Raw genomic sequence first — 27,720 nt, 5'->3', positions numbered from 1 at the left:
TGAGTGAGGGTGTGTGTGTTGCGTGTAAGTTGTGGTGGTCCAACCGGATGTGAAATCCGTAACAAAAGCTGTCGGGGGTGACGTGGTTGGCTTCGAGGGAATGTAGTGTTGCCAGGTCCTTTGCCAGTTCCGCGTATTGTAAGCGAGTGGTAGTGTGTGTAAGTAGCGTGTTGAATGGCATTGTTGTGTGCTTGTTTTCATAGACGTGGCAACAAATTAGTAAGAGTAGGCAATGGGGAAAAAGGATGCAGTGTTGCCAGGTCCTCGAGTTTTAAGCGTGTTGTAGTGTGTGTGAGGAGCGTGTTGTTTTCTGGGCTTGTTTGCATAGACCTGGCAACAGTGGCCCGTGTGTGAGTGCGGGGGTGTCGGTGCTTGTGGCGTGTTTGTGTTTGTTATTGATATTGATATTGTGTGCGAGTCTGGACGGGAGGCGGCTGTAGTGTCAGTGCAATGACAATTTTTAGGCGGGTGTTGTTGAGTGCGGCCGTGCGGCGCGACATGAGGAGATAGGGAACGAACGACGCGGAGGGTAAGTCTGTGACGTGTTAGTGTGTTTAGTGGGTTGTTGCAGTGTGTGTTGCAGTGTGTCAGTGCAGTGTGTCAGTGACGTAGTAGCTGGTGCCTTTTGTTCCTGTCTTGGGGACACCTTTTGGGGACACCTTTTCAAATGTATAATAGATGTATACAATTCTTTTGAAAATAGCAGATCTACGAGCCCACAAAGAGTAGCACCACAACGCATTGTAAGCTTGTAGATCGGCTATTTTCAAATGGCCGAAATGTATATAGGGCTTAAGTGGTTAATGTACGTTTTGTAATAATAATAATCAAGATCTTCAAAGTAACTAGTAACTAAAGTTTTCAAATAATTGTCATGGAGAAAAAGTACAATATTTGCTACTCTGGAACCATGAACCTGAACATCATTGACTATTCACAAATCTACTCCCCCCCCCCCCCCCCCCCCCTTTCCCTCATTAGTGCATCCACCGTGATTTGGCTGCGAGGAACATCCTGCTGTCTGAGAATAATGTTGTGAAGATATGTGACTTTGGACTCGCCAGAGACATCTACAAAGACCCCGACTATGTGCGCAAGGGAGACGTAAGTGTGTTCATTAGGCGAGTCGTTGAAATTATTATCAATGGGGCGTGGGGGGGGGGGGAGCCTCCGGTTGATTGTTATTTAACATCTCGCACAGACGGGAAAACATTTTTTTTCTCAATGTATTTTTATTGAGGCTCTGAAATTTCATACCTGTTCAGTTGCAATATACAATGCATATAGAACCACCCTTTTTTTCAAGTACCACAATACAACCAGATACAAGAGACAACAAATTAATAAAAACATATTTTTTTATTTTTTTATTTTGACAGGGACAATGCTCATTAATCAGTTTTCACATCCATGTAAATGGGCCAGAGTTAGCCATACGCTAATTTACATCTGTAGTCCCTGAGCAGGCTCTTAAACATGGTAGTAAAACTATACATACAAAAACACATACAGTACAATACAATACAAGAACAATAAAACATTGCACAGGGGACAAAACAACCACAGTGTGAATTGAGAAAGGACACCCGTGATAAATAGGGCTGATAATTACTCATGATTACAGATTTGATTTGTTTTTAGCCACCTCTTCAGGTTGAATTTGAAAGGTCAAATAGTTGGGGGTCTCTGTTCCAGTGATGGGAGGCTCTAACATAAAATAATAATAATAATGACAAGACAAACGACTACACCACAGTCTTGACATGATTGTACATTCCAGGTTACCAGAGTCCTTTTTTTTGTTTTTCCGCTACTGTTCAATAAGGTCCATTGAAGCACAGTCTAGGGGGGTCCACTGCATCTAAGACTGGTTGGGAAAACTGATTTTAACTCCCATTACCGTCACTCAAGAGAACCTAACACTGAGCAATGCACGTCAATGTCATTCATCATGCAAGATATCTTGCTATTGCTGACTTGGCAAATGCAGAAATGCTGGATAAATGCAGAGGTTCTTGGAAATGTCCAACACAAGTGTCACTTGTGTTTGTCAGAACACCGGACGAAGAGCTCTTGATGAAAGATCAGAAGAAGTAGCAGCATGTCACACAACTCCAATCAGAAGGCTCCTCAGATGTGAAATGATTAACCCATATTGGGCGGGAACCCCTTTTGGTGTTAGCATTATGTTATGCTTTAGCTATTGAAAAATAGCAGATCTACAAGCTCATAGCGCGCCACCGAGTGGCGCGCTACGAACTTGTAGGTCTGCTATTTTTGAAAAATCGAAGAACGACTGACATAGAAACATAGCTTTTCCAGAAAACCGTCAGGATGTAGAAGACATTTTTAGAATCTGATCTCAGGTCAAAATGATTAATGATGGGTTTGTGACGAGCTACACAGATGTAAATGATATCTTACCTCGACATCGTATCTGCCCACAGGCTAGACTTCCCCTCAAATGGATGGCTCCCGAGGCCATCTTTGACAAGATCTACACAACCCAGAGTGACGTGTGGTCTTTTGGAGTTCTCATGTGGGAGATATTCTCTCTGGGTAAGTAGGAGGATTCGTCCACTGACCACACATTTGAACTCGGGTTTGAGTGGCCGGTCTCAAATCTCATTCTATTATACAACCTCTCATAATAATCTGACTTAACAGTCAGATGAATGGGCATAATTAGTGTACATGGTATGGAGGAGATTCTAGGATTTCTATGGTCTAATTATTTGTATCTCTTGGCGGAGATGTTGCATTCAATTGATGATCTGCCTGCGGCTAATCTCCCAAACTACTTGGTCAATTATGTCATATTTCTTGTGTAAGCTGCCAGCAGGCCAATATTTTTCAACTCGGCCAATGACAACTTCATAATTTTTAAAAGTACTAATCGCAAAGCCATTTTCCCTCCAGTTTATGTCATAAATTAAGAAGATTTTTAATAATGTGCGGTTTTCCAATTGTTCCAATTTACATGTAGTCATAAAGCATAGCAGTTGACACTGAGCACTGAGCTTGTCTATTCAGGGGGTCAAATTAGCTGCTCTACAATGCGTAGCAATGCGGCACATTGTGAGCTTGTAGATCGGCTATGTTTGTTTTTTTGCCATAGAGATTTGGTGCAGATGGGGAAAAAAAGCGGCTCAAGTACAGTGGTAACTCGAGTGTGTTTCGCTAAGAATAGAGGGTTTAAGTGTTTAAATAGAGGATGTTCAGTGAGAAGAGGCTAGCTGGGTGCCCCCAGCCACAGAGCCTCACCAGATGTACTGGGTAATAACTGTCTTCCACTGCTGTGTAATTGTGCCTCTGGGACAAAGAAGGTTTGCATTGTCAGCTTGAGAAAGCTATTTTCGCGCCGCTCGCGCGAAAACATTAGCGCAGTTCGACTGTGAATTTTAGAACACGGCAAGGGACATTAAGAGGAAAGAATACCTCCCATTTATTAGCCGTCTGTTTCTTTCCAGCTGGCAACGCAAACGGGCTGTATAGCCGAGCCAGCCCATCAATGTAAACGTTTACCCCCCGCTGTGAAACCGCTGCAACCTTTTTTAGACGGCATTGTGTGGCGGGCCCATGACTCTCTATAACCGCGGCACGGAGCTCACCACCACGCCACACATCTCAGTTCTGTTCTATAGCATGAAATATCAAGACGGCAGTAAAAAGTCAATGTTAGAAAGGAGAGAAGTCCATGCGGGTCCAGTGGTGTGTGTGCACTGCATTGCTTTTGATGCATGGGGCCAACGCATGAATCACTGCCATGCCATGTTGTCACTGACCGCACACTTCTTCAAGGCATAAAGACCGCTGACATCACCCCTACGCCCTTCCTTTCTTTCTTTCTTTCTTTCTGTCATTCTTCCTCCTCCACTTTCTTTTAAGCACAAGACATTTACCATCACAGGAACACATATGGGTAGTGTTAAACGGGATCACAGAAACATAAATCAGCAAACAAGGAAACAAAATGACAAAGAAAAATGGCAAAAGAGCAAGTCTTGGAGCCCGATAATGTTCTGGGGTCAAAAGTTTACACTAGTTCAATTTGTTTTTTTTGGGGGGGGGGGGGGGGGGGGGCATGGCATGGCATGTGAACCAAATGTGTGACCGTCCTATGTGTATACTGTAATTGGTGGATTTATTTTATAAAGATGTTCAGAATATATATAAAAATATGCAGATAAGAGATCAAAGATAAAACCAAACCAAAAGGAAAATAAAATACTCTGTGATGAAGAACAAAAGATGAGAGCACTTTCTAATATGACATTATGAAACATGGGGGCAGGATCTGTAGAATGCACGAGGAGGAGGCTGGGACTCCTGGGAGATATTGTGTCAGGGATTTCAGCCAAGCACAAGATATTAATACATCAAGAAATGGAATGGATTGCATAGCATGGGTAATATTTTACTAAAAGCAGTTAGGATTAGATAGTAATTTAAACTACACATAAGATTTTGATGATGGATAATGCGGTATCAAACAGGGCGGGAACCCCTTTTGGTGTTAGCATTATGTTATGCTTTAGCCATTGAAAAATAGCAGATCTACAAGCTCATAGCGCGCCACCGAGTGGCGCGCTACGAGCTTGTAGGTCTGCTATTTTTGAAAAATCGAAGAACGACTGACATAGAAACATAGCTTTTTCAGAAAACTGTCAGGATGTAGAAGACATTTTTAGAATCTGATCTCAGGTCAAACTGGGTTAAGAGCAGTCATGCTCTGTGAGGCACAATGAATCATGCGATACTATAGTTCACTTTTTTATCGCTTTCCTCTCCCAGGTGCCTCTCCATACCCAGGCCTCCAAATCGATGAAGACTTTTGCTGCAGGCTGAAAGAAGGTACCAGGATGAGGGCTCCAGAATACTCCTCCTCCGAAATGTAAGGATCCAAAAACACCTACACATTATTATTACTCTCTATAGGGTGTACCAAAATCTCCTGGAGGGGGCGTCAACATATGTGTCACGTGGTAGCTTCCGCCATACTTGCTGGCTTGTCTGGTTTGTTTACATTGAGCGACCATCCGTATGCTTGTATACGTTCTTTTTCTAAACTGACCTCACAATGGTGCAGACTTGCTCAGTAAATAAGTGCCACAGCAGGTCGCGTCGAGGAAATGAGCCAGAAAACGGAATTAGATGTTCAGCTTTCCAGCATGGAGACAGCATCAAGGAACCCAGATTGACGAGTTTACAAAAAGACGTAGAATGACTTGGATCGGCGCACGGGCGCAGAGACATAACGTTCAACAAAGTATCTAAGCACAGCCGTGTTTGTTCACAACATTTTCCTTGTCCTTGTAATGTATTTGGGCCCGACGTTCTTTCTATCCATCCTGGTGTTTGTTCACTATGTTATCGCCAAGAACGAGCTCAATATTTATAAAAACATACCACCGTCATTCTATTCTGAGTGATGCGGGCTAGAATTTAATGCCCACCAGGGGGCCGTCCCTAGCTTTTTAGACGCCGCCCCCCTCTTGGTGACGTACACGTTGTCACACGCTATAGCGCTCATGACCTTCTGTCAGCTGGAAGACCTGCATGTGTTTTACTGTTCCCGCTGTCCAGTGGTGGAAAGTAACTAAGTACTTTTTTGAGGTATTTGTACTTTACTCCATTTTCCAGCACTTTTACTTCTACTCCACTACATCTCAGAGCCAAAATGTGTACTTTTACTCCACTACATTTATTTGAAAACTTTAGTTACTAGTTACTTTGGAGATTTAAATTTTGATTAGAAAACATAAATTAACCACTTCAACGCTATACGTTTTTTACAATTTTATTTTCAAAATAGATTTTCTACACATTTTGAACTTGTGAAATGGGACATTCTGCAATATGAGTACTTTTACTTTTAGTACTTTAAGTACATTTTGATGCCGATACTTTTGTACTTTTACTCAAGTACAATTTAAATTCCGTACTTTTACTTGTAACGAAGTAGTTCTAAATTGCAGTATTGGTACTTTTACTTAAGTAACACAATTGAGTACTTTTTCCACCACTGCCGGTGTCCTACATGGCCCCTGATTTATCTGACTAGAGACTAGCCTCGGAAACACAGACGTTTTTCCAGGGAAAAAAAAAAAGTCCACTTCAATACGGCATACAGTAGCGCAAACGTCGATCACTCTCTGCTGATTTCTGATCGCCTGCACCTTTGTTAAATTGACGCACACACACACACACACACACACACACACACACACACACACACACACACACTCCTCTCTCTCTCTGTCGCTCTAATTAATTAGTCTCATGTCACGCAGCTGCGTCTAGATTCTCCTGGCGGACCCTGCCGGGAGCTGCATATGCCATAGAAAGCATAGGTGGACCCCAGTCTATCCAAAGACTAAAACAAGGGAACACAGACCAAGAATGTAAAGTCAGCAACTGAGAGGAGGGCATCCTATCTGTTTTTTTAAACCTCTGAATGGCCAGCAGCACCTGATAAAAATCAACGGGTAATTGTCCCCCCCTGAATGTTTGCAGAGGAAACATGAGCTTCTGATTGGCTCTGGGGTGGTGCGGCTTGAACATCGTATTCATTTTCAGATTGACACGGACGGCCTCTGCCTTTAAACTGAGCCCTAGATTAAAGGCAGCATTTTGGGACAGAATGGACAGACCCCTTGTGAGGAGAGAGCCAGAAGCTGGATATGGTCTCTTCCCTGTTGGGCAGTGAGTGGCGGCTGTAAAAGAATACCTGTGGAGGAGTGGAGGGTCACCTCCTTTGGTAATAGTGCTGTCAGTCAGTCTATGGTGAAGCCAGAGACCCAAGACACAGAGCAGCAGCACAGAGCAGGCGCTGTGTCTGTGCCGTCCAATACACACATCTCTCTGAGATTTTAAAAGCCTGCTCCCAATTTAAACCTCGTGATCACACTTCCTGTAATCTATCCTTAAGCTTCTGTCTAATATGCTATAATAAGACTTACAGGATACACTTGGAATATGCAGGGTGGTTTTAATTTGAATATGGAGCGTGTTGTCATGCTCCAAGTGCCGTATATGTTTTGAGACGATTAAGGCTGTATAACGTTGCACCGAGAGTTCCAGATTCTTAAAGGATATTTGCGCCGGAATGGATTTGTCAACCTTAAGCGAGGGAGACAGCGTTTGGACGCGACCGGGAAAATCCGATCCAGAACTTAACGCAGTCTTCAAAAGTAAACAAACGCAGAAACCCCGCAGATCCTGTCCCGTCGATCGCGGTGCCAAGAACCTCTCTCGCAGATCCTCTGCTACTCGCATGCCGCTTCAAAGCAGCACATTGAGGGTGCGAAGATAGACATGCCAGATAACATACGTTCAACATGCTTAGGCCTCTGAAAGCTGCCTCTAATTACAAAGCAAGATGAGAGCCGCTGACAACATTTTAACCACATGAACCCTAGCGTCTCTATTATGAGACTTGTAGATGGGCTTTTGTAGAGGGGGGACATACCATAGGGATGCGACGGTATGAAGATTACATATTATACATAAAAAATAATAGCGATTAACGATATTATCGCGGTATCCCAAAATATGCTTAAAACTTAAAATGACACTTTTGTTAAACCACTTGAACCCCCAGCATCCCTATTCTGGAGGGGGGGGGGGGGGGGGGGGGGGGGGGGGGAGGGTCGGCAAAAATAACTGCGCAACACGCTGTGAGCTTGTAGATCGTCTATTTTTGCCGAATCAATTTGTGTAGTGTGGAAAAAGAGCGTCCCAAATGTGCTCTTTAACTTTATTACTGCCACTAGGTGGCAGCATAAGCACACCTAAGGAACGCCACCCGTCCGCTCTAACTCTACTATCCTTGTTTCCTTTCCGGGTTATTCAGTGAGGTGGGGGCTGTTGTTGTGAGCACAGTGATCGTTAGCCCTAGCTCAGACCCCTTAGTTCTCTTTACAAACAGTTACATGTGCTCAGCGATGCGATACAAACTTTCAAATGATTTCCGATCGATCGCCGGGATGCGCGACGGCTCACCAGGGACAGCACTCGAAGCTTTAGAGATACAGCGCTTTGAAAGTCCTGTTATAATGGAGGCTCAATGGAGCTGGATTTAAAAGTCCCATAGCTGGTGGGGACGGAGGCTTTCCATACTAACCGGAGCAATGCTAAAAGGTAAATTGACGGTCGCCGCTTTCATATATGGAGTATACGTTGTCTACAAACATGTACGTAGATAGCACCTTTAGTACCTTTAGATTTAGCTATGATTATAATCGTAGAAAGCAGAGAAAAGGTTAAAGGTCTGTTTTATCAAGTACAGAGGGTTTAAGTGGGACTGAATTTGCAGCTCAACAAAAGCTAATTCCTCCTTATATGACGGAGAACAATTTCACAATAAATTACAATCTCTGCGATTCAATTGTTGTGGTCGTTTCTTTTTTTTTATCACGGTAAGCGATTATCGTCCCATCCCTGCCATGCACAGGGCCCCGGCGGAGCCCAGTCAACAGAGTACAATGGGGTTTAAGCGGTTCAATGGGATGCAGAGCTAACGTAATGGACCATTCAAAACAGGCATAAATCCTCTGGTCTCCCAGGTGTTTGTAAGCCTGGCTCCATACATACATACTGTCGTGAAACCTCGACCCTCACCCTGACCCCTATTACATGGATGCTGAAAAAGAGCTGGACGGCGCATAGCAGGCGACGCTTTAGCTGTAAATCTGTGCCACCACTGCACCAGCTCATCAGGAATGTGACCTGTTGATTGGGCTGGAAGACCCCCCAGTGGCTTTTACCATCCATCTGGCCTGATGCATGGCAGAGGAATTTGAAGGATGCTTTCTCAACAGGCAGGAATGGAAGAAAAACATCGTACACACACACTCACACTTCCCTTCCTGACCTTCTACACTTGCCCAACTACTGTCCACCTCCTATAAGGGATCCTACAATGGCCCCACCTCAGCCACGGCGTTATACTCCCTGAAGACTGGAAAGGGAGGCGATGGGGGTGTATGGGGGAGGGTTTGGGGGCCGTCAATTTATTCTCATTATGCGGCAGACAGGAAGCGTGTTTTAAACACATCCCCAGTCGCTGATACGTTGAGGAGGTCTGCTATGATCATGCTCTGGACATCCTGTCACTGTGAGGAGCACTTCCACCTGGCAAATATTATACTTTTACTCCACTTTAATTATTTGAAAACATACATTACCCACTTAAGCCCTACTGTTTCACTGGGTGAATTTTGTCCATTGGAAAATTGCAGATCTGCCATTTTCAAAAGATTTTTATACATTTGTGTAAGTAACATTTGTAACATCCGGTCGCGGGTTTTGGCTCTACAAAATAAGGGTAAAACGGGGGGGGGACGGGGGGGGGGGGGGACGGGGGGGGGGGGGGAACCCTGGCATGAATTACAGCGAATGTATTCATTAATCCTGGCGGGTAGAGGTTTTAAGTAAAACATTTGAATTACTTTTCCACCACTGCTCATTAACATGGGAATCACACTGCAGCCGCTCACTCAGCTTCCTGCAGCGCAACATGACAGCACTGGAAGTCTCCTCGGCTTTAAGGTCTGGCTGAAGAGAAACACAAACACCATCGGGGCGGGGGGGAAGTCAACCCAGACTGTAATGGACCACCTGCTCCTTACTGTCATTTTCTCTGAAACTGAATTGACTGATTCTGGTGCCAATGATGGAAACATAATGGGCTTAATGGGCACCTGGCTCTATTTCCGTAGTGTTCTGGATTTGGAGGAGGGGGTGGATGGTTGGGGGGGGGGGGCCTTGTTGCAGAAGAAACAGGATAGGGACGGGTTCCAATCACCAACATGCTGAGAGGGGTTTGATTTAAACGGGCCGGCAGCCGCAGCGGTGATCCGTTTCTGAATTCCTCCACGACGTGAGACATGAGGCCATTACAGGCCACTGCAATGGAAACTCGCGCAGCGGCTCTTTGAGTCTTCCCACATGGGCGGAGACGCTGACAGCTTGTCAGAGGCCTTGAGGAGGGCCTCGTGTGCACCTAACGTTCACACCGGCACCAGAAGGGAATCAGATACAGCCCTGGAGGCTCCGAATGTGTGGAAAATGGACAGTGGAATGTATAGGTATATTGTAGATCACGGCGGACCACATGGAGGTAGAATATCTGTGTGTGTGTGTGTGTGCGTGTGCGTGTGCGCGCGCGCGCGCGCGCGCGCGCGTGTGTGTGTGTGTGTGTGTGTGTGTGTGTGTGTGTGTGTGTGTGTGTGTGTGTGTGTGTGTGTGTGTGTGTGTGTGTGTGTGTGTGTGTGTGTGCGCGCGCGCGTGCAAATTTTCCATCTGTTAAGGGCATGTCTATTGAAGAAGTCCACTGACACAAGTGGTCACTGGTCAAAGTGCTCCTTTAACTTTGCGGATGATTTTTCACTCTGCTCTTTACAAGATGTGTTACGTGGTGGTCCAGTACTGTACTAAGTAAAGCATGAGCTATAGATAAATACACGCAGAGAAGCAATTCAATGCTAGTAGCAAGATACATGCATTTATAGGCTGTAAGTAAAGCAAATGTAAACATATTTTTGTAGTTTTGTTGCCTTGTTACAGCAGCTATATTTAAATATTCTTGTTGTGATTCCAAACAAGGAAGTTAAAGGGATCGTGACATTACAAAAAGGTTTTTGTAATTGTTCTTATTTTCTTTAAGTTTTCTGAGCTCATTTGCACCCAAAAAACCTGAACTTTTAACATTCAGTCGATTTTCTGTGGTCGGGGGTTTTCTGGCTCAAACAAGTGCTCTGATTTGCCTGAGTGTGGACTGTGAGATAAGAGTCCACAAATATATATGACATAAGAATTTGCCAACAGATGTTGAGGGATTTTGCCTGTTTTCATTGCAGCTCAAAAGGCTTCAGAACACACAGAGAAAACCCCGGACCACAGAAAATCCACTGAATGTTCAAAAGTTCAGGTTGTGTGGGGGTAATTGTGGACTGGTCATAAAACCTAAAAGAAAAACGCAAAAGAAAAATAAATTAAAATGAATGTCGTGAAACCTTGGCTAAAATGGGTGAGATGTAGTAGCTCTGCACAGATTCTGGTGTGTCCACCTGAGTAATGCGAGTCCTCTGTTGTTGTTTTTTCTTCTTTTAGATATCAGACCATGCTGGACTGCTGGCAGGGAGAGCCACTGGAGAGACCCACCTGGACAGAGCTGGTGGAGAGGCTAGGAGACCTGCTTCAGGCCAGCGTGCAACAGGTACCCTCACACTTGCAACACTTCAGTCCATTTAGTGAAAGACTTGGTTTTACACCAGGGCTCCACCGGGCGCGTCAGTGTCGCGTCTCCGTCACCGTCAGGGAATGTTCCCTTTTTAATCAATGAAGGGTGGTTCCACTGCCCGCGTTGCGTTGACGGAGACGCGACACGTGCATTCAAATTGAACCGGTGCGTTTTTTGACGCACGCGACGGAGACGCAACGCGTCCGGTGGAGCCCTGGCGTTAGTCTTACGCCAATCAGTCGGAGACAACGGCATTGACTTGTTTGAATGTGATTAGGGAATGGAACAATCAGCTGGGCAACGTATGCATGTGTGACTTCAGTCTGAACTACTGCTTCATTTGCAGAATGTCAAGACCCAAAAGGGAAATTAGATGTTTGCCCGGTACCCAAACCAGTGAAAATGGCAGAGCTACAAGCTCACAAAGTGTCGCTTTGCACCGTGTTGAGAGCTGGCTAATCTCTCAAGAACAGATTCCGAGCTGTGCTAGTATGGAATCTGTCGGCAGGGGCATTCAGAACATGTGAACATTGGCCTACATGTGGACTAACATATAGGCGCCCCACCGGAAGAGGAGGGCTGAGGGCAGACCGAACGGGGCCAACATCCTGTTATCCACATTCTATTGGGCGGCAACACCAGATGCAAATTCCAAGGAAAGAAACAGCAGACAATTTACAATTTAGGCATTTTAGCAGACACTTTTAATCCAGAGCGATTTACAGTTAGCAAAAACAACACATGGTAATACATCAAATACATAGAAATAGTCATCAAGGATCATAAGCAAGCTGAGAGTCCAACGTCTATGAGTATACACTCAGTAGAGGGTGCTGTTATTTTCCATTTTTTGCCGATGGCTTCCCATATTGCGAGCTTGCACCTCTGCTATTTCTATTTCTTAAATTGTATTATAGTTTAGGGAATTTCTTTGATTATTTTTTATTTTATTCAGGAAATTATTTTTGAAAAATGACTGAATTTGTTTTCAACTTATGAAAATGTGTGGATTTTTGTGGAAATCTTTAGAAAATTTTGTAAAAATAATAATGACACATTTTTGGGAAACAGTGAGCCATACCATTGTAGCCAATGCTGGTTACACACTACTTTTCCATCCATCTTCAACTGCTTATCCGTAGTCGTGGTCACGGGGGGCAACAGCTCCACCAGAGAGAATAGCAGATCTACAAGCTCACCCTGTAGCATAGTGGGTAGAGATGCCATCTGGTAATTAGAGGGTCAATTAAATTACTTTCATTCATAGTGTCAAATCAACAACAAGTTGTCTCAAGACACTTTGTAGGTAGATCAGAGATCCCAACCCTGAGCAAGCAATTTTGCGACAGTGGTATCGGAAAAACTCCCCCTTAACTGGAAGAAAGGTCAAACAGAACCCGACTCTAGGGTGAGCGGCCATGTGCCTCGACCATTCGCCTCCCGGCCTTGGTCTACGTGTTGAAGTGTCTCTGAGCAAGACACAACCCCTAACTGCCTCCCTCCAAGCTCTCATCATAACCAGTGGAGCAGCTGCTGGGTGAAGCAGAAAAGTTGACTTTATCGTGGACTTATAAGGTTTTAAAATCAAATTGATGTAAACCATGCAACATGCAGATCGACTATTTTTGGTCAAGAGATTTGGTGTATATTCATTGACCCGCCCTCCCAGGTCACAATACATTTACAGGGTTTGAAAACGGTTAATAATTAAGATTCAGAATCCGCAAATGTAGATATCGAGTAGCAGACAATAACCCCACGACCATATCAAACGCATAACTGAGGTCTCCAGTGGCCTTAACAAAACCACTTTTAACAATGAAATTAGTCACCGAGCAGTGAGTCACACTCGTTGCAAGCGCTCAGGAAGCTCGGTGCCCGAGTTAAGTGCCGCGGTCTGAAGAAGATGCAGCATGGAGTCCAGCCCAGGGGGGTGCTTACAGTAAACTGCAAAGGGAAGTCGACACTCAACAATACAATCACTTGGCTACTATACCTTTGACAAGGCACCAGGCAGCCTCGTCAGAGGAACCAGTCATGGGAAAACATGAATTACTAATGTGACACAATATCACTTGGCCTGGGAGAAGTTTGTAGATTTTGTAAGGTTCTCCTGGTGCAGTAATACAAATGGCTTTTTTAATCTTGGAGACTGTCTCTGTTATTTATGGTGTGTTAATAGTGAATCTTCTTTATGTATATGAAATATTATGTTTGTCCTCCTAACATAATCTAATCATCCATTCGCATGTTTTTTTAAGCTCCTCGTCACCTCCCCAAAACATACAGAGTTTCAGAGTGAAAGATGACCATAAATGAATGAGAGTGAGACACTGGGAGTTTTCCCTGTAAAAGAAAAAAAGTTTTTTTTTAAAGAATCACATTCGTGAATTGCGAAAGAAGGATGGAAATTGAAAGAAATGGAGTTTAACAGCATCTATTGCTGATGACAGAACATTGGCCACATCCCCGACAAGAGCAGGAGAATTTTCATTCACATGCTGAAGACTAGAGAGTCTCTCACATAGCTATAGATATGCTCCCACTTCCGACTACAAAAGAGAGTAGGCTTTTGTCCAGGTAATACATTAGTGCAGAGACTAGCCCGGCCGACAGGCAAACCAACAGAGGAGTTACATTAGACTAGATGGCGGTGCAGATTCTGCAAGGTAATAAGAGATTAAGTCGAGGCCAGACATTGCATCAACATAAAACGACGGCGTATATGCATTACAAATGACTTTGTGAAAGCAATCCTCATGGGAAACTATCCTGATTGGACAGAAAGAGCTCTCCGTTAATTATCCATTCTGTTACAGCGCAGGAAGGCCGGTCTAAGAATCAGTCCTTTATGGGGGTCATCGGTAAGGTTGTCTCTAGCAGCATCATCACCTCGCCGGCCTGTACATTCCACGCACGATTTATTAGGCACAACCGTGGTTTCCTTGGCCGCTTGCCACGGCCTGTGGGTACTGAATGTTTGGATAGCATGCAGACAGCGTCACCCATGAAAATGTCCTCACAAATTCATCACATGCATTTGCCATCATGCTGCCATGAGGCTGCTTTTACAACAACATTAACGTTAAATTGTGTTTCTTTGGTGCGCTCAGGAAGGGAAGCATTACATTCCCATCAACACAGCGCTGCTGACCAAGGCAGGAGGAGACCCGTGTGCCGCTGTGCAGTCAGAGGAGACCCCCACACGGCCCGTCTCTCACAGTGACTCGGGGAGCACCTGGTGAGAGCGAATGCATGCAAAATCACATGTATTTGAACAGAACAGAACCGAAATCCGGTATGTAACGGCTGTGAAAGTGGTATGCTATATTCAAGGGGAGGGAACAAGTGCCTTAGTTTAAAGATCGTTCTTCAACCCATTTATGCATGGTTAGTGCCAGTGATAATGTCCAAATCAGCTGTTTACTCTGAACAATATCCAAAATACACCGTATATAACGTATATACTTCATGTGGCGCCCAGGGCCATACTCTACAGTCTACAAGGTAAACATTCAGGTCTGCCTTCAGGACAATGAGCAGCCTGATTGGTTTGCGATAAGAAATACACACATCAGCAGCCTGATGGCCGAGAGAGCTCGTTGCATTGTGGCCTCAGCAAGGAATTTCCCCCCAAACCATTGACCCTGCTTCGAAGATTTATGTCCACTTACAATAATATTTGTTGAGCTCTCGGATTTTCACAGGTCCTTGAAAGGTGTTTATTGAGAAGGCGTTGAAATGTGGTAATGATAGCTATCCCTTAAGCTGAAGTAAACAGTCACTTTAGACATTTCAATAAGTAAAATTGAATTAAGCCTCAAACAATTTCACGCATGCTATGTGGCAGTTGTTCATCTGTTTCATTAGGTTCTGGCTTGTATCGCTTTTGATCTTGCGAACCGATCCGCCATAAGAGTTAAGCCTGGGATTTTCTCAAAAAGAACATTTTGGATGATTTTTGGGGTCTTAAACTCTGTGAATATTTTCTCATCAGGAACATAAAGATCCGCCCGGCCAGTGTAAAAACATTTGATGAAGTTACCATGGAGAACGGGACAAATGAGAATCACGGGGTAAGATATTTAATGCTGACTATTCATTCACTCCGAGAGCAGCAAACTAAAACTGTCCTTGAACATTATAAATGTGATTCATGTGTAGGGCGTCTGAGTTTTAAGTGGAAAATGTACCTTAAAACAGAATTCACAAATATTCCTTGATTGATTGATTGATATGTACAGTAAACAGGTGGTGGGGTGGCCGGGGGGGTCATTTACGTTGATAAGCTTAGCCTTTTTACAGGGGCCGCAGGTACAAATTGCAGCCACCTGTAGGTTCTCTTTTAGAGCGGTTTTGAAGGAGGGTTAGGAGGAGTCACACTTTTTTAATGACTGTTGGTATAATAGGGCACTCCACATTTTGGTGGCATAGCAGTAGAACAAATTTAAACCCCTTGTTTGAGCCAAATCTGGAACTGTTCTGGAATCTGGAATTGTTCCATGAACATAATCATCGACTAACACTCTCTCTCTCTCTCTCTCTCTCTCTCTCTCTCTCTCTCTCTCCCTCTCTCTACCTGAACAGGGGGGTCATTCAGACAGTGGAATGGGCCTGTCCTCGGACGATATGAAGCGGTTTGAGTCATTTGCAGGCCGGCCCCTCAGCATCATGGCTCTGGCGTGAGTACAGTAACATGAAATCCCTTCCATTAGCTACGCTGAGTGACATCATACAAACATGCACAGTGTAAGAGAAGAGGCTGCCAACGGCTAGCTGTCCCATACGGCCCTGGAAACCCTCCCACCGTGCTGGAATGTAGACATTATAACTGTCACACACACACACACACACACACACACACACACGCGCACACACACACGCACACGCACACGCACAAGCACGCACACACGAGAGCACATACACATAGTCCCTTTCACCCCCCCAAAAAAAACTTCAATGGCCAGTTTTCTCTTTTGTCCAAAGAAACCACGCAAGAGAAACTGTGACACAAAGGGGAAGAGGGAGGGATTTACCCCAAGGTGACAAACCAAAGGATTGAGGACAAAAGCGGAGTGGAAGTGTGACTTGAGGCTAGGGCTTTTTTAGAGCACACACATAAACTCTTTTGTTTATGTCAAGGCTGTTTTGTCCTGATTGAGATGTCTGCCATGCCGTTTGAACTCCTCCTAGCTCTCGGCTGGTCCCGATGCCTTGTTCTGCCGTCCGCCACGAGATAATACAGTAGATAATGCTGTTCATAAATAAGGACAAAAAAGGCATTTGATACATTATATGGTGTTATCTTAGGATTTAGTCTCCGAAGAGAGAAAAAAACAAATCACGTTGACTGGAAATCCCTTACTTTAAAAGCAGATACTGAGTTTGCTGCAGCCAAGTGGCAGGGTTAATCGGCAAGGTCATACCCCTGGACCCAGTAATTACAGTCTAGAGACCTTCTGACATCAGCGCTCCAAGACGGATACTCAAAGCGTCTATTAAAGACTTATGGGCGTTCGAATGATGCCAGAAATAAAGTGGTTTAGCGTGGAAATTAAACATCGCAAATATCTAAATCCACACCAAATGTGTGTCAAGTTGATGGAAACAAAGCCAATCCCACTGCAACGACAACCGACACAAACATAAAATGTGAAAACAAAATGGACTGTAAGGGAACACATGACATAAACAACGGCGAGGAGTTTGATATTGGCTTACGGAACATGATTAATGGTGTTCTTTGAACCCAGTAAATTGACCAAGAGATCTTGGTTTGATTAAAAACATCGTTGCGCACAACGTCACACTCAACCCCCCCCCCCCCCCCCCCCCCCACAGCCCCACGTGGTGTTCTTGTTTTCCTTCTGTCTTCAAAAGTTTTTTAATGATTCTACAATTAAGCATGCAAAATACACATGACTTACACAAAAGAAAAAGACAAGAAAAAACAAGCAAAAAAACAAAACACGACTAGCAGTCAGAAACTTCCCCAAATGGACAACACCACCCCTCCAACATTCTGTTGTTGACAATAGTGATTATATCATCTGTAATGGTTTACAATTACAAATTGTTAATGCAGCCATCCTTTGATATACAAATAAAAGTAGTCCCATATTTCATGGAACTTTCCTTTGACATTGTTTCCTTCTGTCTTCTTGATACAACATTTTCGAGTAGGCACGGTTTGATTGATTGATGGATTGAAGTATTTATTAACAGAGTTACAGTACATTTCAAGCACAACTCAATACAAAGACTGTTAACTGTGAGTGGACGACACCATGAAGCATTACACTTGTTTACAAGAGGGTCCACCGTCTTCAATTCCTCATAACATTTAGAGACGTACAAATATACACTTCTATATAGCCAAAAACAGGAAATCATCATGAAGGAGAAGCGAGATAAAAAGGGGGATAAACACATAGACATATATAAAGGCTAGATGGCTCAAGGCGGAGTCTCTGACGTAGTTCACCCGGTGGCCATCTTGACGGATTTACAAACGGGTTGGTTTAATACAAACGTTATCAACGTGGCTATGATTCAGGACACTTATCTGCTTAATTTTTTTTTTTTATAAAAATATCATATAAAAGCATATAAGTATGCGGACGTCTCTGACGTTTATAACAAACCAAACCGTTTGAAAATTAAGCAAGTTATGGTTATTTAAAAAGTATATGCCCATAGACACAATGTTATGCTGCCCCTCGGTAAGATGGCCGCCACGTAGCAACGTCGCTCTCCATTGGCCAGCAGCGCGGGTGAGCCATCTAGCTTTCTTATATCTATGTATAAACATATATGGGCTCCATCTTGCACCACCCCTTATCCCTAAACTAGTTTGCCATTTTTTACTATTTTAAAAAATCTTTTAAAATAGTTCATCTAGCCGATCTACATCGAGCTTGTAGATCGACTATTTGAACTATTTTAAAAGGTTTTTTTTAAATAGTAAAAAATGGCAAATTAGTTTAGGGATAAGGGGTGGCACAAGATATATAGCCCATACAGTGAGGGGAAAAAGGGGTGTGGGGATTCAGATTTTACAGGGGCCAGTTTCGTATTTGCAGCCATCCGTAGGTGCCCTTTGAGAGCAGCTTTGAAGGAGTCAAGGGATTCACATGTCTTAATGACAGTTGAGCCCAGAGTCAAGGGATTCACATGTCTTAATGACAGTTGAGCCCAGGCATGATTCACATGTCTTAATGACAGTTGAGCCCAGGCATGCAGAGAATGGGCCATATATTTGAGGGGCAGGGAGACCTTGCTGGGCAACCACTTGGATCACTGGCACCTTTTGACCTTGTGAGAGTTTACAAGGTTCATCCCAGTTGGCTGTGATGATACTCTGTTGTTGTGCTGCTGAATTCCACCTGGTTGACCCCCTTGTTCTCTGGCACACAGCGCTAACTTTTCTTTCTTTCTTTCTTTCTTTCTTTCTTTCTCTTTCTTTCTTTCTTTCTTTCTTTCTTTCTTTCTTTCTTTCTTTCTTTCTCTTTCTTTCTTTCTTTCTTTCTTTCTTTCTTTCTTTCTTTCTTTCTCTTTCTTTCTTTCTTTCTTTCTTTCTTTCTTTCTCTTTCTTTCTTTCTTTCTTTCTTTCTTTCTTTCTCTTTCTTTCTTTCTTTCTTTCTTTCTTTCTTTCTTTCTTTCTTTCTTTCTCTTTCTTTCTTTCTTTCTTTCTTTCTTTCTTTCTTTCTTTCTTTCTTTCTTTCTGTCTTTCTTTCTTTCTTTCTTTCTTTCTTTCTTTCTTTCTCTTTCTTTCTCTTTCTTTCTTTCTTTCTTTCTTTCTTTCTTTCTTTCTCTTTCTTTCTTTCTTTCTTTCTTTCTTTCTTTCTTTCTTTCTTTCTCTTTCTTTCTTTCTTTCTTTCTTTCTTTCTTTCTTTCTCTTTCTTTCTTTCTTTCTTTCTTTCTTTCTTTCTTTCTTTCTTTTTTTCTGTCATAAATTCAGCTTCTATATTATATACTCCACACGTATGTGTATGTATGTATGTATGTATGTATGTATGTATGTATGTATGTATGTATGTATGTATGTATGTACAATTTACAATTTACAATTTACAATTTAGGCATTTAGCAGACGCTCTTAATCCAGAGCGACTTACATTAAGCAAAAACAAAAAGCATGGCATACATCACATGTATAAAAAGTAGTTATCATGAATCATGCGTAAACTAAGAACGTAACAGTGGAGTATCTATGTAAACTATACATACTATACTATATAATATATTATACATGTGTACTATAAAGTGCTATGACTACATAAAGTGCAATTCTAGAGCTGTCTACATAACAAGCTATAAGTCTGTTTAAAATACTATCTAAGTCTACATAATGTGCTATCTAAGGGGCTAGGCTAGGGCAAGTGCTACGGGCCATGGTGGAGTCTGAAGAGGTGGGTTTTCATGTATGTTATGTATGTATGTATGTATGTATGTATGTATGTATGTATGTATGTATGTATGTACGTACGTACGTATGTATGTATGTATGTATGTATGTATGTATGTATGTATGTATGTATGTATGTATGTATGTATGTATGTATGTATGTATTTGGTTAAAATGGGTAAGGTTTTAAAAAAGGCAAAAGCATGCTCTGTTGCACTGGCCTAAAAGTGGGTCCTCTAAAACTGCTTCAACTTCTGAGAATGCGTGTTTGGTTCATTAGCCACCAGATGGCATACCTTATAAGTATGTATGTATGTCTGTATGTCTGTATGTATTTAAAAGGGGGGCTTTTTTGTAAAATCCCAGCCTACAATACCTTAATATATTTAAAATCCAAAGTAAGGTTACCAGTGAAGGGCAACCTGCCTATTCACTGGGGACTATGCAAGGCAGAGGCGTCCACCCCCCTGAGTCCCACCCCCCTGAGTCCAAGTTAGACTAGACCGCATACCTAAACCATGGTCCGAACCCATCCTCTAAAACACAATGGTAAAATGGATATACTTGGTAAAAAATGGACATTAATAAAACAACCTAAAAGAGTAAAAGTTCACAGCAAGGCCTGGATACAATTTATTTAATTGAACAGAAAGATGAACATAAAAGTGAATGAGGTGTGAGTGTACTATGTGGGTGTTTGATGTATGTATGTATGTATGTATGTATGTATGTATGTATGTATGTATGTATGTATGTATGTATGTATGTATGTATGTATGTATGTATGTATGTATGTATGTATGTATGTATGTATGTATGTATGTATGTATGTATGGTTAAAATGGGTAAGGTTTTAAAAAAGGCAAAAGCATGCTCTGTTGCACTGGCCTAAAAGTGGGTCCTCTAAAACTGCTCCAACTTCTGAGAATGTGTGTTTGGTTCATTAGCCACCAGATGGCATACCTTATAAGTATGTATGTATGTCTGTATGTCTGTATGTATTTAAAAGGGGGGCTTTTTTGTAAAATCCCAGCCTACAATACCTTAATATATTTAAAATCCAAAGTAAGGTTACCAGTGAAGGGCAACCTGCCTATTCACTGGGGACTATGCAAGGCAGAGGCGTCCACCCCCCTGAGTCCAAGTTAGACTAGACCGCATACCTATGTATGTATGTATGTATGTATGTATGTATGTATGTATGTATGTATGTATGTATGGCAGTGTGGACGCAGCATCCTGACATTCTTATGAATCGTCTGGTTTTTGTTTTGCATTTGGATGCGTTATTTTAGATAAGGTCAGTGCAGAAAGACAGGAAACCAAAGGGCAGAGAGAGACGCATGCAAGACAAGATGGGATTCAAACACGGGTCCTGGCGCTCACATATATAGCATACGGTCTGTGTACTTGGATGCAGGCACCCTGGAACAGGCATTCCTCTTCAGCTCCCTGTCATTTACCCCTACTGGGTTCTGACCCTTTGGCCTTGAGAGCGGAGTTCTGGAAACCCCTAGCAACCCCCAAAAACAATGGGAGGCAATTACTCATATTCTGAGTATCAAGTGGAGCAGAAGCCATCAACAATATGGAAAACGGTTTCGGGATGAGTGAATGGCTCGTATATGGATGGATGGTGAAAGGAGTTTGTTTGTTTGATCCCAATGTTTTGCAAAGAAATTGAATTGGATCCTGGTTTTATTGCTTATAGATGATCCAGTGTAATAATGAGCAGGAGTTCCCTGGGCCAGAGAACACACTAATATAGTGACGAAAATAAAATCAACCAGGTGCTCGATGGAGATGCAAAGAAATAATGTAAAGTAGGGCTGGTGCTTCAAGGATCAGTGGGACTGGAATACTAAAGAAAAGGCGGCGATCCGAGCACTCAAAAAGGTTACAAAAAATGAGGAGAGGGTGGATAAAAATAAATGTACTTTTATTTAGAAAAGTTCAAATAAGCCAACATGTTTTTCGACTCAAACAGAGTCTTCGTCAGGGCAAGTATGATACAATACAAAACAGTACTGACACAATCAGCATAGTTGAGATTGATTCTACAAATTTCTTCTAAATCCTGACAGTTTTCTGAAAAACCTCTCTGTTTCTATATCAATTCTATATCAAACATTTTCATGTCAAGGACCCCCGATCTATGTAATTGACCGCCGACCCCCATATATTCAAACATTTGGGACACATTTTCACAAATTTTCAAAAAATAGCAGACCTACAAGCTCTGCTATTTTTCAATAGCTAAAGTAGAACAGAATGCTTAAAACACCAAAAGGTGTTCCCGCCACAAATGGATGAATGCATCTCCCTGTGTCCTCCCCCGTGCAGGATGAAAGCTGGAAGCAAGAGTAAAGAGTCTGTACTGACGGACGGCGAAAAGGAGAAATACGCACCGGGGTCTGCACTGGACTTCAGCCTGGACGACTCGGCCATGGAGCTGGAGCCCAGTCTAGAGTGCCACAGCCCACCGCCCGACTACAACTATGTGGTGCGCTACTCCACCCCACCTGTGTAGCCCCCCCTGTGTCACCCCAGAGACCCTGGAGTATATATATAGTTTTTAAATCTTCCGTCTTCCTACTCTATGACGACGGACTTCACAGCAAACCACATAACTCCCCCAACTTCCGACCATTTTTTTTTTTTCTTTTTTGCTTTGGTTAGTGATACAAACACGCAGGAGATTCTCAGTTATGTGGTGGCTTTGTTTATGAAGGACACTCTTTTGCCGTCCGCTCGATTCTAACTCGCAACTTCCTACAAGTTGGCCGTGCAGGAAGATCTGACCTCGTCTGGATAGATGGATCATCCCTTCGGATCTTTCATACTAAAGAGCCTCATTTCATTTCAATGCTGCTGGTCCGTCCACATCCACTGTGATACCCTTTTATATACAGCTCAATAAAGGCTCAGGTATTTGTTTGTTAATCTACTGTGAACACAAAGGAAGCACAATGGTTCCAACTAGCAGATTTTCCACAGTGCTTTAAAGAAATGAAAGTGTTTTACCGTTACATGAAGTATATGTTTTTACCAAGAGGACCGTTCAGAGAAGCAAAGGACACAGAATATTTGAGGCTTTTCTTGTTTTCATTGATACTTTTTCTTTTATATCAGTACAAACATTCTAAGAAGTTGAAAACTGGAAAGTAAGATTTTATTTTATTATTAATGTTTTGTGTTACTTTGCTATTAACATATGTTTGCATTGAAAAGAGACCCTAATGTCGCATCACATACTATACAGTGTGTTGTCATTTTAAGGAATGAAGTAGGGTTCAAATAGTTAGAATGCGGATAAACTGTTTGTTATCCACGTGAATGTTGGCTAGTTTTTTTCCCTCAAAGCACAGACTGACAGATGGTTCAGAATAAGATTCTAGGTTAATAATTGAGGCTGCGTTTATAGAACAAATGAAGAAGAAAAAAACAGGATGAGAACTCATTTCACCTGCTTTCCCTTTTATCTTGACATATTTTACTGTGCCAACTCAGGTTGATCTCTCCACAGAGATATTGAGGAGAGGGCTATTCTGCGTTCTAGTGGCAAATCTAGGCGGGCCTGTCTCGAACATCCACGGTTATTTGAGGGAATGGGATACAGCCTAAAGTGAACCCACAGGCTAATTTACATTAACACTACAGCACCTGTTCACGGTGAAGGACTTTTAACCTTTTAAGACCGGGAAAAAGCATTATTTTATACTTTGGCTATTCAAAAATAGCAGATATACAAGCTACATGAGCTTGAGGATCTCCTTTTTTATCATGAACATTTGTGCAAATCTTTGAATATATGTATTGTTAAAAGTAAACATTTTAAACTAAAGTCTTTGCTTCTGGGGGTTCCAGGAATGAAATATTTTGACATGGGGTCGGCGGCCAAATACATATCATTTTTGGGGGTCCTTGAAAACGTTTGAGCACTGCTGATGTAACCAACATACGTTTTTCGTATGATTTAGAAGACATTTGTAGAATCGGCCTCAGGTCTTAATGGGTTAAATTAACCATCATTCTTCTGAGGAAACTCAACAGAGGCAATTAATGTGGGGTGAATCCAGAGAGCCAGGGCATGTGGCGTTGTTTATTTTCTTGTGTACAAAAGCTATTTAGAAACAAATGAGTGTAAGCATTCAAGTTTGTAGGAAGTATGTCTCCCACAAATCACTAGTAAAATAAACCTGGCATATTTATTTAGATTACCAACATTGTTCATTTATTAATCCAGTTCCGTCCGTCCGTTTAGATTCACACTGAAATGTTGACCAAAGGATTTACTACCAGCTGCCACCTCCCGACAACATGTACTATTCCAGTATTTCACTCCCAGATTGATATGCTGATTACGCTGCTGTATACACTATAATTACTTAGTATATATAGCTGAGGGAATCTGCTTTGGCAGGAATGTGTATTATGGGAATATTCCGTAGCTTGCAGGGCAGGCTATGGAATCATCTGTATGTGTATGAAGTTAGCACCAGGCTGGACACTATATAATACTGGTCACAGTTTAATGTAAGTTATATTATCTGTGTTATAAGGCATGTAATATAATTGATTATATTTTAATTAAAACATGAACATTTAATTCACAATAAAGAATATACTGGATGTACTGTAGATACAAGTTAATTTACTTCACCTGGTGATAGTCCAGCAAAGTGTTATCCAAGTCCAACACACACCCTGTAGGAGTGCTTTGTGACCACTAAATGAAACTTATTGCTTCATAGTTGTCAGTGGTAGTGATGCGCGGGTTGGTTGCATTTTCGTTTTAACCCCGACACATCTTACCTGGCTGAAAATCGGCGACGCAAACACGACTGAACCTGGGTTGTGGCCCGACCAGCGCATCACTAGTCGGCGGGTATCCTAAATGTTGCCAAATGACGATTTGTTGTGTGGCACAACTGTTTTGTTAATGTTTGTTGATTTGTTACTGTAACTTCTTTGTCCAACGTGGAAGGGAAATGTGTATGCACTGATGTTTTATATAAAGTATTACTGTTTGTATTCTAAATGTATTTTATTAACCAACAGTGTTGGGGGTAACGTGTTGCCAAATTACTTTTGTGAGTAATTTAACACCAGTGTTTCAATTCATGTAATATGGTGTAGCTTTAGTATCTTTTTTTTCAAATAAGTAACTCAGTATTCTGTCATATCTTGTCCTTTCAGCCTAACATCAATTCTGTGTTTTGTTTGAGTGGATTATTGATGTGTTACAAGTCTGTTTAGGTTTGCTTTGTTTGAATGGATTGTTATATTGACATTTAGGCTATTGCACAACTGTAACAAGCAGACGCTCTATTTGCATACAAAAGCCAGATTTATACATCGTACACCATAGTCATGCAACGAAAAGAGCAGATCTACAAGCTCACAATGTGTTGCATCCGTGATGAATTGTGAGCTTGTAGATCTGCAACACCATTGTACGAAGTATAGATTAAGCAAAAGAGCAGTTTATTAAGCAACATTTCCAAACAACACTACAATAATCTGCAGACAGCTTTTTATTTTGTTTGTAACTTTCTTTTAAACAAAGTAGTGTTCCCCAACACTGTTAACCAAACATATGAAGTAAATAAATGAATAAAGATCTATATATTTATATATTACTCGAGGTCTACAGAGAGCATTATTCAAATAATTGGTATAAAAAATGCACTTTTTGACACAGAACCATACGCAGGTGCTTAATATGACTTAAAGCCTAAATTGAGGATCTTCAGCTGAGCAAATCAGCAAATCGAATTACTTAAATTTGTGAAATAATGTCGTACCATTGCCAGTAGTACACTGACATGATACCGACCACGACACTGACACGCTACTGACCTAGCCTCGCGTAGCCAGCCTTCATCTGCCTTTGCAATTCATATTGCCCCAGGCAGCGCGGTGATATTAGCATCACTACACAAGGCTACTACGGACCATAATACTGACCATGATACATGTATCTCCACAATACTGACAATGATACTGACCTTGATATTGACCATGATACTAACACTAACATGATAAGGGACTTGGATATGACCATATGTGACCACGGCAATGCTCCTCCCTAGCCTAGGCCCCTACCTCATAATGCTCCTCCCTAGCCTAGGCCCCTACCTCATAATGCTCCTCCCTAGCCTAGGCCCCTACCTCATAATGCTCCTCCCTAGCCTAGGCCCCTACCTCATAATGCTCCTCCCTAGCCTAGGCCCCTACCTCAAACAAACTCCTCACCCCACAAACCTAGCTCCATTCCACTAGAAACCTCTTAAAAGGATCCCTGGCTAATTAGACTAATATATGCCTTAATACATTACAGTATACTTGCCCTCTATAATTATAATAAAAACACCTTAAATATTTTATCTTTCACTCATTAGGGAAAACTCCTGTCACAGGTTGATGATGTCATGTGCCCATATGTGGTCCAGCCCTATGAATTGTGCTAATAAAATGTGTTAATAAAAAGTATTTAAAAAATATTGCTTTGATGCTCATATTAACCATAGGATGCATTAAGTTGTTTTTTATTAGCACATGAATTCCATAAATTCTATAGGCTGGACCACACATGGACATATGACATCATCAACTTGCGACAGGAGCAGCTCCTATTCAGTGAAAAACATACTATTTCTAGGATAAATCAAATATTTAAGGTGTTTTACTAAGGCATACACGATTAGCCAGGGATCCTTTTAATACTCTAATGATTCGTCTCTCAGCACAGAGGTTCCTTGTTCGATCCCAGACCTCTTGTAGGCCTATAGCCTGTAGGCTACTGTAGCTAAATGCTGTATTGACATTTTGAAGGCTAACATAGAATCTTCACTAAAGCACCCGGAGACACCTGTTCGGTGGGAAGGTGAGTTTGTGCATTGTTTCAGTGTGTAGTCTCTCAGCACAAAATGTCTATGTTTCAGTCCCAGGTCAGTAGAGTACTACTACGTTGAGGAAAACCACCTGCAGTGGGAATGCATTATAGAGCAGCAGTCCTATAGCGCTGTCTCTGAACACAGAGCATTCTTGTTTGAATCCTAGACCTCCTGCAGATATAGATCTTTTTTTTTAGATGTTTTTTTGTGGCTTTCGCCTTTATTTTGTATATTTTATGTAGGGACAGACAGTATGCTGACAGGAAATGGGGAGAGAGATGGGGGGGAATACATGCAGTAAAGGCCATCGGGATCGGGAGTCGAACCCGCGGCACACTGCCAGACTGGATTACCAGCCATGGTGCCTGGACCACTGAGCCATATGGCCCAGGCCGATATAGATCATTTTGAGGTTAACATACAAAACAAACATCAAAACTACCACTTGACATTGAGTATGAAAGTGTGATGGTGTATTTGGTCGAACGTTTTGGACTCTTAAGCACAAGTTGCCATGTTTGAGTTCCAATACTACTGTAGTTAAAGTGTTACTAGTTCAGTGGTGTAGTGCTCAGCTGTCTCTGAACACAGAGAATCCTTGTTTGAGTCCCAGGCAGGCAAAATAATATATTTAAAACACTAGGGGACATTTGATTGGCATCAAGGTGTTATGCAGGCATAACCCTGCCCTTTTGCCTGTCTGTAAAAACTAAAAAGTGTCCTTTTACCTTGTGGGGGTCTGCCCATACAGTTAAGAATGAGCGTCCGACCTGCATGTCAGGTTAAGATTGAGGTTAGGGTTTGGGATAATGTTAGTAATGGGTCGGACTAACGGGAGGTCGGAACAATGACATGTTACCGTGAAGCTCAGCCGGAGCTCTTAACCTCTCTCTCTCTCTCTCTCTCTCTCTCTCTCTCTCTCTCTCTCTCGTCACTGTAATTTCACAATTTGCTTTTGATCGATCACAACATTTCTGACTGACAGACACTTCTAGATAATCAAGCAAATGCTTAATACTTAAACAACTTAAACAGCCCGGGCCTGTTTTCTTGCTAGTCTATGATGTCATCTTTATTCCCGGCCCGTTTTCCTGCTGGGCTGTGACGTCATCATATCTGTCAATCAATAGGAAGACAGAGGGATGTCATGTGGGTCAATCAATAGGAAT

At 42.3% G+C, this 27,720-nt stretch overlaps 1 protein-coding gene across 3 annotated transcripts in view; it reads left to right on the top strand.

The window, feature by feature from the left end:
- The window catches only part of kdrl (kinase insert domain receptor like), an 87,775-nt gene extending 62,506 nt beyond the window's left edge, over window positions 1-25,269 (top strand). For all 3 annotated transcript variants that reach the window (XM_079504844.1, XM_079504843.1, XM_079504845.1), the window contains exons 23-30: window positions 982-1,104; window positions 2,448-2,559; window positions 4,795-4,894; window positions 11,116-11,221; window positions 14,359-14,486; window positions 15,243-15,321; window positions 15,833-15,927; window positions 21,996-25,269. In XM_079504844.1, the coding sequence (XP_079360970.1) occupies window positions 982-1,104; window positions 2,448-2,559; window positions 4,795-4,894; window positions 11,116-11,221; window positions 14,359-14,486; window positions 15,243-15,321; window positions 15,833-15,927; window positions 21,996-22,182 (930 nt within the window). In that variant the 3' untranslated portion in view covers window positions 22,183-25,269. The remainder of the gene's footprint in view (window positions 1-981; window positions 1,105-2,447; window positions 2,560-4,794; window positions 4,895-11,115; window positions 11,222-14,358; window positions 14,487-15,242; window positions 15,322-15,832; window positions 15,928-21,995) is intronic.
- Window positions 25,270-27,720: the final 2,451 nt, after the last annotated feature.

This window comes from Electrona antarctica, assembly GCF_951216825.1.
Source record: "Electrona antarctica genome assembly, chromosome: 1".
NCBI lineage: Eukaryota > Metazoa > Chordata > Actinopteri > Myctophiformes > Myctophidae > Electrona > Electrona antarctica.
This window is presented reverse-complemented; position numbering and strand designations above follow the sequence as displayed.